This window comes from Oncorhynchus clarkii, chromosome 22 (genome assembly GCF_045791955.1).
Source record: "Oncorhynchus clarkii lewisi isolate Uvic-CL-2024 chromosome 22, UVic_Ocla_1.0, whole genome shotgun sequence".
NCBI lineage: Eukaryota > Metazoa > Chordata > Actinopteri > Salmoniformes > Salmonidae > Oncorhynchus > Oncorhynchus clarkii.
The window spans coordinates 15299195-15319729 of record NC_092168.1 but is presented as its reverse complement, the minus strand read 5'-3'; the positions used below and the strand labels follow the sequence as shown (position 1 = coordinate 15319729).

The 20535-nt window shown below is 40.2% G+C and overlaps 2 protein-coding genes across 2 annotated transcripts; one reads left to right on the top strand and one right to left on the bottom strand.

Annotated features, from left to right (window-relative positions):
- Positions 1-26: 26 nt before the first annotated feature.
- LOC139380463 (secernin 3) lies at positions 27-5687 on the bottom strand. Its single transcript, XM_071123149.1, has 8 exons — positions 5486-5687; positions 2171-2327; positions 1856-2037; positions 1502-1701; positions 1198-1410; positions 708-870; positions 417-597; positions 27-324 (listed from the first exon to the last, which is right to left on the bottom strand). The coding sequence occupies exons 2-8, from the start codon at positions 2324-2326 to the stop codon at positions 163-165; spliced, it is 1257 nt and encodes a 418-aa protein (XP_070979250.1). The 5' UTR covers position 2327; positions 5486-5687; the 3' UTR covers positions 27-162.
- Positions 5688-5909: 222 nt separating this feature from the next.
- Positions 5910-19350, top strand: LOC139380524 (corepressor interacting with RBPJ, CIR1). The gene is made up of 10 exons (XM_071123257.1): positions 5910-6074; positions 7079-7173; positions 7418-7491; positions 7616-7629; positions 10014-10066; positions 10158-10206; positions 13248-13365; positions 14328-14434; positions 16505-16590; positions 16728-19350. The coding sequence occupies exons 1-10, from the start codon at positions 6003-6005 to the stop codon at positions 17536-17538; spliced, it is 1479 nt and encodes a 492-aa protein (XP_070979358.1). The 5' UTR covers positions 5910-6002; the 3' UTR covers positions 17539-19350.
- The last annotated feature ends 1185 nt before the right edge of the window (positions 19351-20535 follow it).

Below are 20535 nucleotides of genomic sequence, written 5' to 3'. Positions count from 1 at the left end.
AGAAAATGACAGGCTGTAACCATGACCCAGATGTATTAATACTTTTTACTGATGAGCAGCAATTTGTGAAACTACCATTTACTGTTACAATGTAGTGAAATGATTGCATGCTGGGGAATGATCTTGAAACAACCCCTTGTCATTCCAATATGAAAGATCCCACTAAATGTTACTGTACACGCTCAGTTCTTCCTGGCTTGAGTTAGAAAACAGGTGCACAACTGAAGTCGGGTCTTCCATACCACTTGATAAAAGTTTCTCCATCTCAGCCATCTTCTCCTTTTCTAACACTCTCATATTCTGCATGATCTTCTTTCCTTTGTCCTAAAAAAAAAAAAAAAATGCTAAATTTAAGACAAATATTTGCTTAATCTTTAAAGGGTTAAGATGTATAGATTAGGAAAAAAGTTCTGTACCTTGGTGCTGTCAATGATTGCAGCCACCACCTCGTGTTTGATAAACAGTGGATGTTTGCGATCTGGCTTGCTCTGGAAACGGGGTATCTTCTTCACAGGGTCATCAGGGCCATAACAGGGCGAGCTAGTTTGCTTCAACTGTTTAATGTCTTTCACAAAGATGAAAGGTTTGAAAACAGACCTGTTGGGTAAGAAAGGACCCTTTAATATACAGCGATTTGCATAAACTTTAGATGGAACAATAACATGGCTAGGTAGGGTGTTTGAGCGGTGGCCAGCTACATACTGTACCTCTCAGGGTCAGGTGTTCCAGTGAAGTAGTGCACCCCTGGCAGGGTGGAGTCTGTTGGTACGACAGACACCATGCTTCCTGTTGTCATGAACATCCCCTCCATGTTGATGCCACTCTCCTTGTCCCTCAGGATTTCCATCATTGTCTCAGCTGTGATGTGTCCTAAATACTCAAAGGTAATTCATTGTAAATGGTTTGTCATCCTATATGAGGGCTCTCCTACCCTGTTCCTGGAGAGCTACCATCCTGTGGGTTTTCGCTACCAACCTAATTTGGCGCACCTGATTTGAATAATTAGCTGGTTGATAAGTTGGAGCGAAAACCTACAGGTTGGTAGCTCTCCAGAAAAAAAGGGTTGGAGAGCCCTGTCCTATATGGATTCACTATTCAGTTTTGATTCAAATCTGATCAAACCCATTTTTTTTTCTACACTTGACACAAGACAACTAATCCCTAAAGCAAAGGCCTACATCTACATATTTAACTCACCTTTACTTCGCTCTAGTAGGTTCCGTCCTTCGCAGTATCTGCTGCCAGACGCCTCTATTCTGGCTGTAGTCATGAAAGAGTATGTCTCAGCAAAACTGAACGGGGCCTTCCCATCCCACCAGCCATGGCTCTTGGCATACTCCCTCATCCCAGGGTGTTCCTTGTCTATCTTGGTTGTTATGGAGTACTGATTGGAGATATTACGATATCCATCTAGAGGAGGATCAAAAACAACATTAAAAACTGTTATTGCTCTGCAAGTTCACAAGTTGGGCAAACTTAAACCCTGATAGCTTAAATGTACCTCCCACTTTCTCTGCTGCCCAGTACTTCCCAGATGTCTCCATCACCCAGGCCTCAGTCCTGTCGGAGATGAGGAAGCTGTTGTGGTAGGTAAAGCCAGACTGGTCCTCCATGCAGTTTCCTCCCTGGCCATATTTCTCCAGCAGCTCAGCAATAACATCCACAGCCTTCTGAGCAGTCTCTGCTCTCTCCAGACCAAGTCTGCAAAGACAAAACCATCACATTGATGTGTCCCCATTATTTGCTTTACAGTGCAATGCATTTTTATTTTACAAGCAATTATTAGTTGAAGAATGACAAACTACAGACAGGAACAGATATGTAATGATGTATGAATCAGCTGGCAGATATTCACCTGACAAAATCCATGCCAAGAAGGGCCTCCTCATCCTCAGCACTCTCTCTGCCCCAAACTGCCTCATTTCCGATGCACACCTGATGCTCGTTAGCCCCCATCTCAGCCCCCCACAACCAGGCTGGTCTGCTCAGCACAACCGCATTGGTATGGGCTGCCTGCTCAATTTCGATGTACGTGCACTACTCCGAGGAGCAAGACAGAAAGGGGACACAGCTGTCATTGTGTACCTACTGAGTGTAAGACGGGTGACATTTTCACATCACTACAATATACATGTTGAAAACATGTACAGAGGAGGTCTTAAAGACTTACTTCAACTTTTTCTCCTGCATTGTAGTCTCTTGCAGGGAAGTAGACCACCTCCTGGACCTCATCACAGGGCCTGTCGGAGTTCTTTCCGAAGACGATGCGCTGTCCCTGGGTGGCAGGGGGCAGAGCCACAAAGGTGTCACAGGAAGATGGGTACATTCTGGTGGGCAGAAAGAATTCAGCAACCAAACCAACCCACTGGGCAAATAATGTTATTTCAACGTGGGCATTTTGGTAATATCTGGTTGAGGCGTTGATCAATACGATTTCTACATTTATTCACCCACTCAAAAAGACAATGTTGAATTCCCAATGTGTTATAACTATCCTTTCAACCATCTAAAAGCACAAATTTCAATGGAAAAACAATGTCCGGTTTTTGGTTTAGTTGTCGTCTAAATGTGTTATCACTGCGCTTTCAACCATTTAAAAGCACAACAAAGTTCAAATGGGAATGCAATGTCAGATATTTTCTATTTATACAACTTAATGTAGTCTGGGTAGCCATTTGATTAGCTGTTCAGGAGTATTATGGCTTGGGGTTAGAAGCTGTTTAGAAGCCTCTTGGACATAGACTCGGTGCTCTGGTACTGCTTGCCGTGCGGTAGCAGAGAGAACGGTCTATGACTAGGGTGGCTGGAGTCTTTGACAATTTGACACCGCCTGGTATAGAGGTCCTGGATGGCAGGAAGCTTGGCCCCAGTGATGTACTGGGCCATACACACTACCTTCTGTAGTGCCTTGTGGTCGGAGGCCGAGCAGTTGCCATACCAGGCAGTGATGCAACCCGTCAGGATGCTCTCGATGGTGCAGCTGTAAAACCTTATGAGGATCTGAGGACCCATGCCAAATCTTTTCAGTCTCCTGAGGGGAAATTGGTTTTGTAGTGCCCTCTTCACGACTGTCTTGGTGTGCTTGGACCATGTTAGTTTGTTGGTGATGTGAACGCCAAGGAACTTGAAGCTCTCAACCTGCTCTACTACAGGCCCGTCGATGAGAATGGGGGCGTGCTCGGCCCTCCTTTTCCTGTAGTCCACAATCATCTCCTTTGTCTTGATCACGTTGAGGGAGAGGTTGTTGTCCGTGCACCACACGGTCAGGTCTCTGACCTCCTCCCTATAGGCTGCCTCATCGTTGTCGGTGATCAGGTCTACTGTTGCGTCATCAGCAAACTTAATGATGGTGTTGGAGTCGTGCCTGGCCGTGCAGTCATGAGTGAACAGGGAGTACAGGAGGAGACTGGGCACGCACCCCTGAGTGGCCCCCGTGTTGAGGATCAGCGTGGCAGATGTGTTGTTACCTACCCTTACCACCTGGGGGCGGCCCGTCAGGAAGTCCAGGATCCAGTTGCAGAGGGAGTTGTTTAGTCCCAGGGTCCTTAGCTTAGTGATGAGCTTTGAGGGCACACAGTGTTGAACGCTGAGCTGTAATCAATGAATAGCATTCTCACATATGTGTTAATTTTGTCCAGGTGGGAAAGGGCAGTATTGAGTGCAATAGAGATTGCATCATCTGTGGATCTGTTGGTGCTGGATGCAAATTGGTCTAGGGTTTCTGGGATAATGGTGTTGATGTGAGTCATGACCTGCCATTCAAAGCATTTCACTACAGACGTGAGTGCTACAGGTTGGTGGTCATTTAGGCAGGTTACCTTAGTATTCTTGGGCACAAGGACTATGGTGGTCTGCTTGAAACATGTTGGTATTACAGACTCAAACAGGGAGACGTTGAAAATGTCAGTAAAGACACTTGCCAGTTGGTCAGCGCATGCTCGGAGTACACGTCCTGGTAATCCATCTGGCCCTGCAGCCTTGTAAATGTTGACCTGTTTAAAGGTCAGTTGCAGTAGGCTAACCTCAAAATGTGGCCATGGATGTGTAACTAATTTTACGGTTGAATAAATGCTGTCACGTTAGTTTAGAAGACAGCCTTAACTGTATTACTAAAGTATTACTGAATTGTGTTTGGTTGACAATGCAGCCAAATATCCTAATTTAAAGAGTATCTAATGCGAGACACTGGCTTAAATGTATTATTTAACTTTTAGTTTTGGTTTGGTTGGAGACGTAATTATTTATTTTTTACATTTTATTTAACCTTTATTTAACTAGGCAAGTCAGTTAAGAACAAATTCTTGTTTACAATGACGGCCTCCTGCGGGGACGGGGGCTGGGATTAAAAATCAAATATAAAGAAGAATCCAATATATATTTGTTCACTTGTCGACAAGTAAATAGGCTATTTACTGTACTGCAAAAGTGGAATTTAATTGTGTTTGGTGGAAAACACAACAAAATATCAACATTTGAAGGAGATGTATCTTTGGCTTTAATTCCAGTTTGTCTTCAAATCAATAATTGATATGTTGGATTCACGTCTCCATCTCAACCAAGAATCAAAGTTAAAGAACAGGACTAAATCAAATCAACCTTTATTTAAAGTATCCCATTAAAGATACCAATAAAGTTAGGGTTGGGAATTGCCAGGGACCTCACGATACGATATTATCACGATAGTTAGGTGCCAATATGATATGTATTGAGATTCTCACGATTCTTTATGTATTGCGATTCGATACTGTGATTTTTTTGCAATTCAATATTCCAAATATATTGCTCACTATACAGTATGTCTGCTGCTGAGGGACAAGAAAGCCCTAGAAAACGAGTTTAGATCAGCCCTGGAAATAAAAGTGCTTAAAAAAAATGTACTCCCTATTTAAAAAGAAGATGGAGAACAAGCTATGAAGGAGAAAATACTGGGGTTTTGGTGCAGGTACAGCCAACAAGCGCAAAAATAATATTGCTGATGCGGATATGTAACTATCGATTTTTTCCCCATTCACTAAATAAAGAGCATAGCTGTATATCAACTCTCCAATATACAGTAGGAGGTGCTGCCCACACACAAAACAAATCTGACGGTAGATATAATGTTGAATATCTGACGTTGTTTAAAAAGGTACAAATTCAACATATATTATATGTGTCTATGTTAAAAATGTGTTGAAATTATGACATAATCCTGTGGTTGAAATTTCACCCGCAAAACAACAGTTTACATTAATGACATTTAGATTCCACGACACAATATGTTGACAAATTCCAATGAGATAACTGATTCAACCAGTTTGTGCCCAGCGGCAAGCTACTGGGACGAAAGGCTATTTACAAAGAACACACTATGATAAAATACGCAGAAATGGTTGATGATTTTACAAAATGAACAAACAAAGCACTTGACCATACACTGGACATTGCCTGTCTAATGTGCCATCTGAAATAATCTGCTGATTTCAGCTAGGCATGTTAACATTACCTGTCACCGCAGTCAAGTAGCGGATCACAAATTGTAGCCGACAATTGAAATGTTTTAAGTATCCCCCTGATTCATTAAACTATAAACTTTCGTCCTTACTTTCACTTTTATTTCAATCTTTACCAGAATTCACAAGTGCGCACAATTAATGTTGTGACTGCCTCACTGTACGTCAGAGGTCACGCACGCAGAGAGCTGACTCGGAAGAAGATTTGAATGACCTTGTTTTGGGTGTTTCCACTAGTTACCACAGTCACAAATTAGTAATATCGTAAAAATGAATGAAAACAAAATTTTTGCTCTTAATTCATGGTTAGGCATAAGATCCACAGTGTGGTTAATATTAGGGTTAAAGTTAAGTTGAAATCACATTTTAAGAATAATAAATTCTACAAATATGCGGGGTTTATCACTTTGTGGCTGTGGTAACTAGTAACGAGAGTTTTGTTTTTGTCAGGACGAGTTTGACAACATTTCGCATTTAATCCCCTAGCTAGCGAACTAATATTCTTCAATCATGGGGAAGTCTTTTGCTAATTTTATGTGCAAGAAAGATTTTCACCCTGCATCTAAGTCAAATATAAAAAAGGTAAGTGGCAAATCTTTGGTATAGATTTGCTCACCAGGAAGTAACTAGCTTGGTTAGCTAACTGACGTATATAACCTCATTTGGATTTGGCAAGCTAACAGTTATCTAGCTAGCTGAAGAAAATGTATTTCCAATTTGAACGTATCACACATCTTATTTACTTATGCGAATAATGATCTCTAGCTAGCTACTATAGGCATATAGTTTCGTTAAATCAGTCAGCTAACATTGGCAAGCCAGTATGAGGCTAGCTAGCTAACAAATCAAATTGTACGTTATTGGTCACATACACATGGTTAGCAGATGTTAATGCGAGTGTAGCGAAATGCTTGTGCTTCTAGTACCGACAATCCAGTAATATCTAACAAGTAATCTAACAATTCCACAACTACCTAATAAACACAAATCTAAAGGGATGGAATAAGAATATGTACATATAAATATATGGATTAGCAATGACCGAGCAGCGTAGGCAAGATGCAATAGATAAAATACAGTATTAACATGAGATGAGTATGTAAGATATGTAAACATTATTACAGTGGCCTCTGCTGTTTCCTGAAGTCCACAATCATCTCCTTTGTTTTGTTGATGTTGAGTGAGATGTTCCTGACACCACACTCTGAGTGCCCCCACCTCCTCCCTGTAGGTTGTCTAGTCGTTGTTGGGAATCAAGCCCACTACTGTTGTGTCGTCTGCAAACTTGATGATTGAGTTGGAGGCGTGCATGGCCACGCAGTCATGGGTGAACAGGGAGTACAGGAGGGGGCTGAGCACACACCCTTGTGGGGCCCCAGTGTTGAGGATCAGCGAAGTGGAGTTGTTTCCGACCTTCACCATCTGGGGGCTAACAACAGTTGTTGACTAGCACATTAGCTAGCTAACTACATTATGTAACATTCAGAAAGATAGCTTGCTAGCTATGTCCCATAGATACAGTGTGTTTACTAGGATACAAATATGACTTGGCTATTCTCAATGTTATCCATTTTACCATTGTACAGGTATGGATAGCAGAGCAGAAATTAACATTCGAGAAGAAGAAGCAGGAGGACCTCATGAATTCTTACCTAAAAGAACAAGACACCTACAACAACAGGTGGGTTACAGATATTCCTAAGGATCTGTGGCTGCATAACATGATCCAGATACTTGGATCTCAATTATGCCTTTACATAGGACCTCTTATTAGTCTCTCATTATTTAACCACTGGAAGTTGGTGTACTTGTCATATAAATGTATACCTAAATTTTGTATTGTGTAAAATCACAGCTCTAATTGATCACATAACCGATTGAAACCCGTTGTCTGACGTTTCGGCTGTTAAAACCTTTCTCCTTAGACTGTTGATGGGAGATGATCGTGTGAAAAATGGTCTCAACTTCATGTATGAAGCGCCACCTGGGGCAGACAAAGGTAACTACATCAATCCTGGTTCTGCTGCTTTAGATGGGCATTTTTTCACCATACAAAACAAACCATATGACTTTCCACTGATCTCTGCTCTCTTTTCTCACGCACTCTCCACTCTACTGAGAAGAAGAGACCAAAGAGGTAAGCACCTCATGTTTAAAATCCCTCTCTTGTTCAGAGGCTTAGACTTCTCTAAGAAAGCATTAATACACTGAACAAAAATAAACAACATGTACATTGGTCTCATTTTTCATGAGCTGAAATAAAAGATCCCCACATTTTTCAATATGCACAAAAATATTTTTACTCCACCAAATTTTGTGCACAAATTTGTTTTACATATCTGTTAGTGAGCATTTCTCATTTGCCAAGATAATCCATCTACCTGACTAGTGTGGCATATCAAGAAGCTGATTAAACAGCATGGTCATTACTAAAGGTCGACCGATTATGATTTTTCCATGCCGATACCGATTATTGGAGGACCAAAAAAGGCAGATACTGATTAATCGGCCAATTTATAAAAAATAAAATAAAAATTAATGAATGAACACTTACTTTAACTTAATATAATACATCAATAAAATCAATTTACCCTCAAATAAATAATGAAACATGTTCAATTTGGTTTAAATAATGCAAAAACAAAGTGTTGGAGAAGAAAGTAAAAGTGCCATGTAAGAAAGCTAACGTTTAAGTTCCTTGCTCAGAACATGAGAACATATGAAAGCTGGTGGTTCCTTTTTACATGAGTCTTCAATATTCCCAGGTAAGAAGTTTTAGGTTGTAGTTATTATAGCACTATTTCTTTCTATACCAGTTGTATTTCATTAACCTTTGACTATTGGATGTTCTTATAGGCACTTTAGTGTTGCCAGTGTAACAGTATAGCTTCCGTCCCTCTCCTCGCTCCTACCTGGGCTCGAACCAGGAACACAACGACAACAGCCACCCTCGAAGCAGCGTTACCCATGCAGAGCAAGGGGAACAACCACTCCAAGTCTCAAAGCGAGTGACGTTTGAAACGCTATTAGCGGGGTGCGTGCTAACTAGCCAATTGGCCAATTCACATCGGTTACACCAGCCTAATCTCGGGAGTTGATAGGCTTGAAGTCATAAACAGCTGCTGGCAAACGCACGAAAGTGCTGTTTGAATGAATGCTTACGAGCCTGCTGCTGCCTACCATCGCTCAGTCAGACTGCTCTATCAAATCATAGACTTAATTATAACTTAATAACACACAGAAATACGAGCCTTAGGTCATTAATATAGTCGAATCCGGAAACTATCATCTCGAAAACAAGACGTTTATTCTTTCAGTGAAATACGGAACCGTTCCGTATTTTATCTAACGGGTGGCATCCATAAGTCTAAATATTCCTGTTACATTGCACAACCTTCAATGTTATGTCATAATTACGTCAAATTCTGGCAAATTGGGCGGCCCAAACTGTTGCATATACCCTGACTCTGCGCGCAATGAACGCAAGAGAAGTGACACAATTTCACGTGGGTAATATTGCCTGCTAACCTGGATTTCTTTTAGCTAAATATGCAGGTTTAAAAATATACTTCTGTGTTGATTTTAAGAAAGACATTGATGTTTATGTACACATTGGAGCAACGATACGCACCGCATCGATTATATGCAACGCAGGACACGCTAGATAAACTTGTAATATCATCAACCATGTGTAGTTAACTAGTGATTGATTGATTGATTGTTTTTTATAAGATACGTTTAATGCTAGCTAGCAACTTACCTTGGCTTACTGCATTCGTGTAACAGGCAGTCTCCTCGTGGAGTGCAATGTAAGCAGGTGGTTAGAGCGTTGGACTAGTTAACTGTAAGGTTGCAAGATTGAATCCCCCGAGCTGACAAGGTGCTCAGGAGTATTTCTGTCTGCAATAAAGCCCTTCTGTGAGGAACAACACATTCTGATTGGCTGGATCTTTCTCCCCAGTGGGTGGACCTGGCTCCCAAGTGGGTGGGTCCATGCCCTCCCAGGTCCACCCATGGCTGCGCCCCTGCCCAGTCATGTGAAATCCATAGATTAGGGCCTAATGAATTTATTATAATTGACTGATTTCCTTCTATGGACTGTAACTTAGTAAAATCTTTGAAATTGTTCCATGTTGTGTTTAGATTTTTGTTCATTTATACTCTGGTAAATGTTGTAGATTTAAAGGAAAAAAGGTGTTGGTTTATTATTCAAATCACATTTTATTGGTCACATACACATGGTTAGCAGATGTTAATGCGAGTGTGGCAAAATGCTTGTGCTTCTAGTTCCAACAGTGCAGCTATATCTAACATGTAATCTAACAATTCCACAACAACTGCCTAATACACACATCTAAGTAAAGGAATATGTACAAATAAATATATGGATGAGCAATGACAGAGCGCCATAAACAAGATGCAATAGATGGTATCAAATACAGTATATACATATGAGATGAGTGATGCAAGATATGTAGGCATATCTTATTAATGTTCTATACGTTGTGTCTTCTCTTATAGGAAGGTGAATCAGAATACAAGTTTGAGTGGCAAAAGACGGCCCCTCGAGAGAAGTAAGTTTGTAATTGTGTTGATCGGTACAAACATTTAGATGACTTGAGTTTAAATGTATATTTGTTGATACTTTCTCTTTCATCTTTTTAGGTATGCCAAGGATGACATGGCTATTAGGGATCAACCATTTGGAATTCAGGTGAATATACACTACCGTTCAAAGGTTTTAGAACATCTACTCATTCAAGGGTTTTTCATTATTTTGTATATTTTCTACATTGTAGAATAATAGTGAACAAGACATCAAAACTATGGAGTCATGTGGTAACCAAAAAAAGTGTTAGACAAATCAATATTTCACGCAGTCTCCTCTGAACAGTTGATGTCTGTTACTTGAACTCTGTGAAGCATTTATTTGGGCTGCAATCTGAGGTGCAGTTAACCTCTAGGGTATCCAGTGAGGTTGCAGAGCGCCAAATTCAAATACAGAAATACTCATTATAAAAATTCAGAAAACAAAACATATTTTACATAGGTTTAAAGATTAACTTCTTGTGAATCCAACCACGGTGTCAGATTTTAAAAAAGGCTTTACGGCAAAAGCATACCTTACGATTATTTGAGAACATAGTCCAGCAGACAAATAATTACAAACAGTAACCAGCCAAGTAGAAGAGTTACACAAGTCAGAAATAGAGATAAAATTAATCCCTTACCTTTGATCTTTGTATGGTTGCACTCAGGAGACATTAATTTACTCAATAAATGTTCCTTTTGTTCGATATAGTCTCTTTATATCCAAAAACCTCCGTTTTGGTCGCATGTTTTCTTCAGTAATCCACAGGCTCAAACGCAGTCAAAACAGACAGACAAAAAAATCTAAATTGTATCCGTAAAGTTCATAGAAACATGTCAAACGATGTTTATATTCCATCCTCAGGTTGTTTTTAGCCTAAATGATCTATAATATTTCAACCGGACAATAACGTTGTCAATATAAAAGGTATAAATATATATAAAAGGTATACAAGAAAGGCACTCGGAATTGCGAATGAAAAAGCTCTGTGATACTGTAGGGTCCACTCATTCAGACTGGTCTTACTCCCTCATTTATCAGAATACAGGCCTGAAACAATTTCTAAAGACTGTTGACGTCTAGTGGAAGGCATAGGAACTGCAATTTGAGTCCTAAGTCAATGGATACTGTAATGGCATTGAAAAGAAAACTACAAAACCAACAAAAAAAAATACTTCCTGAAAGGATTTTTCTCAGATTTCCGCCTGCCAAATCAGTTCTGTTATACTCACAGACACTATTTTAACAGTTTTGGAAACTTTAGAGTGTTTTCTATCCAAATCTACCAGTTATATGCATATCATATCTTCTGGGCCCTAGTAGCAGGCTGTTTAATTTGGGCATGCTTTTCATCCAAAACTCCGAATGCTGCCACCTACCCTAGAGAAGTTAACTTCTTAGGGATCAAATCTCATTAACGGGATTGATTTGACAACATCCGGTGAAATGGCAGAGCACCAAATTCAAATTAAATTACTATAAATATTCAACTTTCATGAAATCACACTTTCAATACACCAAATGAATCCAGCCAACGTGTCAGATTTCAAAAAGGCTTTACGGCGAAAGCAAACCATGCGATTATCTGAGGATAGCACCCCACCAAACAAACACACGACATTCATATTTTAACCCGCCGGGCGCGACACAACACTCATAATTATCGATATAATTCATGCCTTACCTTTGAAGATCTTCTTTTTTTGGCACTCCAAAATGTCCCATAAACATCAAACGGTCCTTTTGTTCGATAAATTCCGTCGTTATATATCCAAAATGTCAATTTTATTTGGCGCATTTGATCCAGAAAAACACCGGTTCCAACTCGCGCAACATGACTACAAAATATCTAGTAAGTTACCTGTAAACTTATTCCAAACATTTCAAATAACTTTCCTAATACAACTTTAGGTATTTTTAACGTAAATAATCAAAATTTAAGATGGGATAAACTGTGTTCAATACATGACGAAAACAAAGTGGAGCGTGCTTTCAGGTCACGCGCCTCTAACAAACAGTACACTTCACTCGGCCCTCGTTCTGAACTGCACTACTACTTCATTACACAAAGGAAAAACATCAACCAAGTTCTAAAGACTGTTGACATCTAGTGGAAGCGATAGGAACTGCAAGTGCCTTAGAAATCCAGATCCCCATAGAAAACCCATTGAAAAGAGTGACCTCAAACAAAAAAAATCCTGGATGGTTTGTCCTCAGGGTTACGCCTGCCAAATAAGTTCTGTTATACTCACAGACATCATTCAAACAGTTTTAGAAACTTCAGTGTTTTCTATCCAAATCTACTAATAATATGCATATCCTAGCTTCTGGGCCTGAGTAGCAGGCAGTTTACTTTGGGCACGCTTTTCATTCGGATGTGAAAATATCGCCCCCTAGCCTTAAGAAGTTTTGATGGACTGTCGTTTCTCTTTGCTTATTTGAGCTGTTCTTGCCATAATATGGACTTGGTTTTTTACCAAATAGTGCCATCTTCTGTATACCACCCCTACCTTGTCACAACGCAACTGATTGGCTCAAATGCATTAAGAAGATAATAAATTCCACAAATTAATTTTTAACAAGGCACACCTGTTAATTGAAATTCATTCCAGGTGACTACCTCATGAAGCTGTTTGAGAAATTGAAATTCCAAGAGTGTGCAAAGCTGGCAAGGCAAAGGGTGGCTACTTTGAATATTCTGAATTATAACATTTGTTTAACACTTTTTTTTTTTGGCTACCACATGATTCCATATGTGTTATTTCATAGTTTTGATGTCTTCCCTATTTTTCTACAATGTAGAAAATAGTAAAAAATAAATAAAGGCTTGGAATGAGTAGGTGTGTCCCAACTTTTGACTGGTTGTGTCTGTGTGTGTGAACCTTTATATAATAGATTAATTTGCCCATTTATGTTTAATTTAACTATTGATAACAATCTGCTGTTTTAATATCATCATCGTCAGCGCTAAATACTCTTCTGTTAACAAACGTGTGTTGGAATTTGACACTTGGTGGCGCTAAAGGAAAAGGATCATGTTGAACTGGGGATTACAATGTGTTTATTTACGTTACGTCATGCATACCTGCGTAGCAGGTCCTATTATAGGTATGAGTGATGGAATGAATGGATGTAAGTTCAGTCTAATCACCTGTGGTTCTCAGGTTCGCAACGTGAGATGCATCAAGTGTCACAAATGGGGCCATGTGAATACAGACAGAGAGTGCCCTCTCTTCGGCCTGTCTGGGATCAATGCCAGCGCTGCACCCACAGAGGAAGCAGGTACAAAAAACAATCTGTTTTTAATTGACCTATCAGGGTAAGTAGAGGTTAAAAAAAAGTTAGCCGGCTGGTAATTATGAATAGTATTTCACAGACGTAATGGTTTATGAAGAATTCATATTTTAATTCTCAACGACAAAATTATATCTTCACCAATTCCTTTGAAATAATTTGAATAAAGAACTTGTATGATGCACCTATGGCACACAAAAAAATTCTATAATAATTTGTCCAATAGAATATAATTCACTATTACATTGTATATTTGTGAAAAGTCTATACTAGAGCTGGGACAATAAATTGAATTATCGATACCAAATACTTATCGCAGGCATTTTGCTGATTTGGTTCATTATGATAAGTAGCCTATATAGAGAAATGTGAAGTTTGAAATGAAATCCGTTTCTAATATGGGTGATGTGTTAATAGGACAACTGATGGCTACAGCCCTCAAACTAGCAGTAGTAGTTTAAATTATAATTTTAAAATCTGTGGTGCACATTGTTATAAACTTATCGTTCTATTTGTTATCGTGTCAATTCAGGCAGTTTATTGCAATGTGGATTTTTGTAAATATCACCCAGCTCTAGTCTGTACCATGTAGCAGTAGTTGCTATCGTTCCTGGTGTCCTGTGGAGCTGATTCTGACTGCTACAATCAGGAAGTGGATTAGTCAAGTAATGTTTACCGTGGGACAGTCCTGTGAATGGCGTTGATAGTGTAGGCCATAATGGAGCCCCTCCTGTGCTGGGAGAAAAATGAAAGTATTGTGTATTCTGATTCCCCTAACCACTGCTTTGGGAGAATGATATTGTATGATTTTCTCAACCAAAAGACGACGAGTGAGTTGATTTGGTATCCCTTTCTGTTAACAAAGCCACCCCTGAATTCCCCACTGTGGAGGCCGTGGTAGATGTGGTCAGACATCAACGGGACTTTGAGGCTGTGATTTGTGCTAACAGGTCCGTCAATGCACCCCTCTGAGTTAATGGCGGAGATGCGGAACAGTGGATTTGCCCTGAAGAAATGTGTCCTTGGGAGAAATTCTACTGTTTGTGATCCATCGCAGGTAATCTTCTGCTCATCTTCTCCCCCTGAAGAAAAACACCAACAATACCCATGGCAAATCCCTGGTCTAAATGTGATTGCTGCAAACTGCCCAATTATCAGAGTAAACCAAACCACTATTCCAGTCGCTTCAAGTTTAACATTAGTCTCATCACATGTGACCAATTGACTAACTGTGGAAATTATAGGATTGTTGCAACACAAGATGCGGTGGTATATATAATGAACAAAAATATAAACGGAACATGTAAAGTGTTGGTCCCATGTTTCATGAGCTGAAATAAAATATCCCAGAGATTTTCCATATACACTAAAAGCTTATTTCTCTCAAATGTTGAGCACAAATTTGTTTACATCCCTGTTAGTGAGAAATTTGCTGTTGCCAAGATAATCCATTCACCTGACAGGCGTGGCATATCAAGAAGCTGATTAAAGTATCATTACACAGGTGCACCTTGTGCTGAGGACAATAAAATACCACTCTAAAATGTGCAGTTTTGTCACACAACACAATGCCACAGATGTCTCAAGTTTTGAGGGAGTGTACAATTGGAATGCTGACTGCAGGAATGTCCACCAGAGCTGTTGCCAGAAATTGTTAATTTCTTTACCATTAGTCGCCTCAACATCGTTTTAGAGAATTTGACCGTACATACAACGGGCCTCACAATCGCAGACCACGTGTAACCATACCAGCCCAGGGCTTCCACATCCATCTTCTTCACCTGTGGGATCGTCTGAGACCAGCGACCCGGACAGCTGATGAAACTGTGGGTTTGCACAACCAAAGACGTTCAGCACAAACTGTCAAACCGTCTTGGGAAAGCTCATTTGCGTTCTCGTCCTCCTCACCAGAGTCTTGACCTGACTGCAGTTCGGCATCGTAACCGACTTCAGTGGGCAAATGCTCACCTTCAATGGCCAGTTGGAGAAGTGAACTCTTCACGGATGAATCCCGGTTTCAACTGTACTGGGCAGATGGCAGACAGAATGTATGGCATCGTGTGGGTGAGCGGTTTGCTGTTGTGAACAGAGTGCCCCATGGTGGGGTTATTGTGTGGGCAGGCTTAAGCCCTTGACAACAAACACAATTGCATTTTATTGATGGCAATTTCAATGCACAGAGATACCGTGACGAGATCCTGAGGCCCATTGTCGTGCCATTAATCTGCCGCCATCACCTCATGTTGCAGCTGTAACGGATGTGAAATAGCTAGCTAGTTAGCGGTGGTGCGCGCTAAATAGCGTTTCAATCGGTGACGTCACTTGCTCTGAGACCTTGAAGTAGTGGTTCCCCTTGCTCTGCAAGGGCCGCGGCTTTTGTAGAGCGATGGGTAACGATGCTTCGTGGGTGACTGTTGTTGATGTGTGCAGAGGGTCCCTGGTTCACACCCGGGTATGGGCGAGGGGACGGTCTAAAGTTATACTGTTACACAGCATGAAAATGCACGGCCCCATGTTGCAGGATCTGTACATAAATCCTAGAAGCTGAAAATGTCGCAGTTCTTCCATGGCCTGCATACTCAACAGACTTGTCAACCATTGAGCATGTTTGAGATGCTCTGGATCGTCGTGTATGACGGCGTGTTCCAGTTCTTGACAATATCCAGCAACTTCACACAGCCATTGAAGAGGAGTGGGACAACATTCCACAGGCCACAATCAACAGCCTGATCAACTCCATGTGAAGGAGATGTGTCGTGCTGCATGAGTCAAATGGTGCTCACACCAGATACTGACTGGTTTTCTGATCCATGCCCTTATCTGTGACCAATAGATGCATATCTGTATTCCTAGTCATGTGAAATCTGTAGATTAGGGAGGGCCTAATGAATTTATTTCAATTGACAGATTTTTTTTGTTTTCCTTATGAACTGTACCTCAGTAAAAATCTTTTGAAATTGTTGCATTTGTATTTTTGTTCAGCAGATGTTATTCTTGTCTTACTTGCTTCCTCTAACCATTTGTGACATATCTTCTACATGAAATGTATATGCACGCTTAGTTAGTATTTGCTCTTTAATTATCTTGAATTGTGTTCGACTTATTGTTCATTGTTTTCCTGCTATAGGAGTATGTCGCCAGTGAAGAAGAGGAGGATCCGGAGGTTGAATTCCTGAAGTCGTTGACTACTAAACAGAAAGAGAAGCTCCTCCGGTAGGAGAGCATTCATTCATAGATGTAGTTGTTTTGGATGAAAGTATGCTCATTGTAAAATAAGACAGGATGATTCATTCAAAAATAAAAGTAAACGTGATCTACTAAAAATATATATTGTCTTTCTTTTTTTAAAGGAAACTGGATCGTCTAGAAAAGAAGGAGAAGAAGAAAGACAAGAAGGGCAAAAAGAAGAAGAAGAAGAGTAAAGGAAAGCAGAAGAAGCATGATAGTGATAGCTCCAGTGAAAGTAGCAGCAGCAGTGATGGTGACAGTGACTCAGACTCTGACAGCAACTCTAAGAGCCAGAAGAAAAAGAAGAAGAAGAAGAAGGACAAGAGAAAGGACTCCTGTTGTGATAACACGAAGAGTGAGGGACTAGTCAACAGTAAGACCAAGGCCGCCTCTCACAGGAGCAGGTCACGGAGCCCAACCTCCAGACCGAAACGGCACGAAGACGATACCAGAGAGAAGAAACAAACGAGGGCTGAGCCAGGCAGGAGCGAGGGCAGAAAGTACAGTCCAGAGAGAAAGATGAGGGTGGAAGAACGTCAGGAGAGACACAGACACGACAGCAGGGAGAGGCAGAAAACCAGCTGCAGCTCCCAGCCTGGCCCAGAAGGAAGCAGGAGCCGTGAGAGAGGTAAAGACCAGGTTCACAGTAGGGATGAGGGGAAAAGTAGACGAGAGAGGAATAGGAGCAGAGATGGAGCGAAGGATAAAGCAGCAAAAGAGAGGAGTAGAAGCCACGAGAGAGGGAGAGAGAGGGGAGGTAAAGAGAGGAGTAGAAGCCACGAGAGAGGGAGAGAGAGGGGAGGTAAAGAGAGGAGTAGAAGCCACGAGAGAGGGAGAGAGAGGGGAGGTAAAGAAAGGAGTAGAAGCAGGAGTACGGGCCGAGGGAGGGAGAAAAGAGCCAGAAGCCGAGATAGAGCTGAGAGAAAGCGCTAAACTGTGAGAGTAGACAATCTTACAAAGTGGGACAGTAATGGCATACCTCTTTATTTTGCTGGCAACAAACAAAGTGAATCTTTTTCGACACGAACGTGTAATGTTTTCAATGTTTTATGATGCTACTGTAAAATGTTTTTTTTTTCTTTAAGTGTGGTCACTTTATTAAACATTAAACAACACATAGAAACCAAAGTTTTAGTAGCCTGCACATTATTGGTCATGTTTTGATGTTACCTGCTATTTGACTGCTACAGCATCATGAGAGCGAAGGCCCTCAAATGTTATTTTCCTCCACTAGAGGGCAGCAGTAGATGAAAAATAATTTGAACCACAGAAATATTTGTCACATTGTCTTGCATGCACTTCATGGTTGTCATTTTATTCATGATAACTGCAAAATACTAAAAGAATATTATAGCAAATCTTAATGAAAATATTTTGGTTTAGTGAAAGTGTAACAACCCACTGGGCAATTTTTTTTTTTTTTTTTGAATCAATGTTTCCCCACGTTATTTAAACAACAACATTATGTGACGTTGAACCAACGTCGAAAACTGATTGTCAAAGTAATGGATTTGGCATTTTTTTCACCGAACTTTTACCCTAAATCAAATGGCATGGTGAATTGTTTTGTTTATATCACATTAGTTGACAACTCAACCAAATGTAAATCAGAACTAGACATTACTGAACAAAACAAATTATGTCTGTGCCCAGTGGGAAACTGTTATGTTCCCACATGCTTGTAACCGTGTTTCATCACATTTGTTACAAGTCTAGCCTAATTATGTAGCTTGTTTCACAATGGTATTTTGCAACAAGTGCCCTAAACAGGAGCATGGTTGACTAATGGCATTCAATCTCTTGAGTGTTCAGTAGCCTATGCGATCCATATGAGTATGCCTGCATACGTGATTCGTGTGTAGAACTCAAGTTTGTTTCAAATGTTTTAACACTGAAGACCCAATTCCGAATTGAAGTCGATGCATGTAATTTTACCTTTAGTGTAAAACTCAATGCATGATTTACGCAACACTGCGTGCCTATTGGTCTTTAGATATTACTTGTAAGCTGCCTGCATGACAAGATCACCATGATGGACAAAACCGAAGAAACCATGAGGTCATTGGGGTTCATTTGACCTAATGAACAGTGTAACCTACGAGTCCGTATTTGTTTGGGAGCCATATATTTTTGGAAAAGCCATAGCAATTAGCTTAGATGGATAACTAATGTCGATATGATATGCTTTGATCATTCCTGATCAAAAAAAGTCGAGAATTACTTGCACGTTTTGTTTCAGTCGCTTCAGATTTGTATATTCTGTGTAGCCAATTTAACTCCAATAATGCAGGGAGGTGTGCATATATAAGCCTATACTTCAAATGCTTTAGGCTATCCAATTGGTTTGATTAATTGTAATTTTGTCATTATCACAAGAAAAATATTTTTGCCATCTTCCATTGTGAGATGACGGACATTGTTTTTACCCTGGGGACGAGGAGACTGGCGTGAGCCCTTTAGCAGCGAAATGTGTCCCGTAACGTCGCACTGGTTCTCTTCTTTGATCTCTCTCTTTTATTGCGGCTTGAAAACAAAGATGACTTCTGCCTAATGCTCAGTGAGAGGGCATTCCAGGGAAAGCAACAAAGCGCTAACTGACAGCACTTACTGTCCGCAACACCAGGCGTCTCTCTCCCAAAAGCATTTGGACGCACTTATCGTTTTGATTTGAACCACCTATTGTAGCCATATAATTGCAAACTATGTTAATGATTTACAGTATAATACAAAATGTTTTATGAAAAATATTTTCCAGAAGAAGAAAAAATAACATCAGAAAGTCACTGCAAATAAACAGCTAATTTATCATTTAAAAAATAAGCACACTTGCAACTGCAGGTTGCATTGATTTATTATTTGTTAGTCTATAGCCTGATTTTGAATGGGCCTATTTTATTTTAAATCATGCCTGCGCATTTAAAATGTCACATTGATATTAAATGCTAAATATATGATATATGCCTTTGTTTTTTTTAGGCATTTTAGTCTTCAGTTTTAGTTGTTTATTCTTGAACTCAAATTTGGTGATCATTATAGAACATGTCAATGTTATTTTTGGTCGTTGTTTTCCTGATCTCTCTCTTTTAAACCCAGCCACACAAAGGGAAATGAAAATAATTTCCCTCCATTGCCTTCTGGTCAATTGAACTTCCTCTTCATGAAGAGGTTGTCTGGATGAGATGCCTCTCCCTAATGTATTCCCAGGCCTGGGCTCACGCTGTAATTATTCCCCGGGTTTTTCTTTGAGATCGGACGCTGCACTGGGTAAGCACAAAGAATTCAGAGAGCATCCTTGAACCCTTTCAGTACGGGGCCACTGATATTCAAATAACACGCAGGGACCATTTGACTGCGCCGCGACAAGAGCATTTCAAATTCAACATTTGCATATGGCTTTTTACCCCTTCTTCTTTCCTTTTTAATTTTTTTTTTAAACAGTTCCCATAACATCAAATCAAGTGTATAGTTTCTAGGAAAGCTTAGAGATGCTGTGTCATTATTATTGGACTGCAATCTTTCCGTTTGACATGCAAATTAAAGCAGTTAATTTGGACAATTAAAATAAATATTCAGGAGTCCTTTTGTCATCAAAACCCCCTCGGAAGCCCCCAGATAAAGTAAAGCTGAACAAATGATTGTCTCGGAGATTAATTAGATATTTGATAAGACACGAATCCCTAATCGCAAATACAAGACACATGGGGGCTGCGATGTGCTCCAAGTCATAATTAATACCATTTAACACGATTTTCATTTGGGCATGAAATGTATTTTCCGGCCATTTACTATGCCTATTGATTTATTCCTCAGAGAGAATGCAAGTCTATGTGCGATTGCCTATATCAGCAATGTATGATTGATTTGATGTAATGAACACTCTTGCTTATCTACATTTTACGTTTGGCAATCGTATTTATTTACGATCAAATC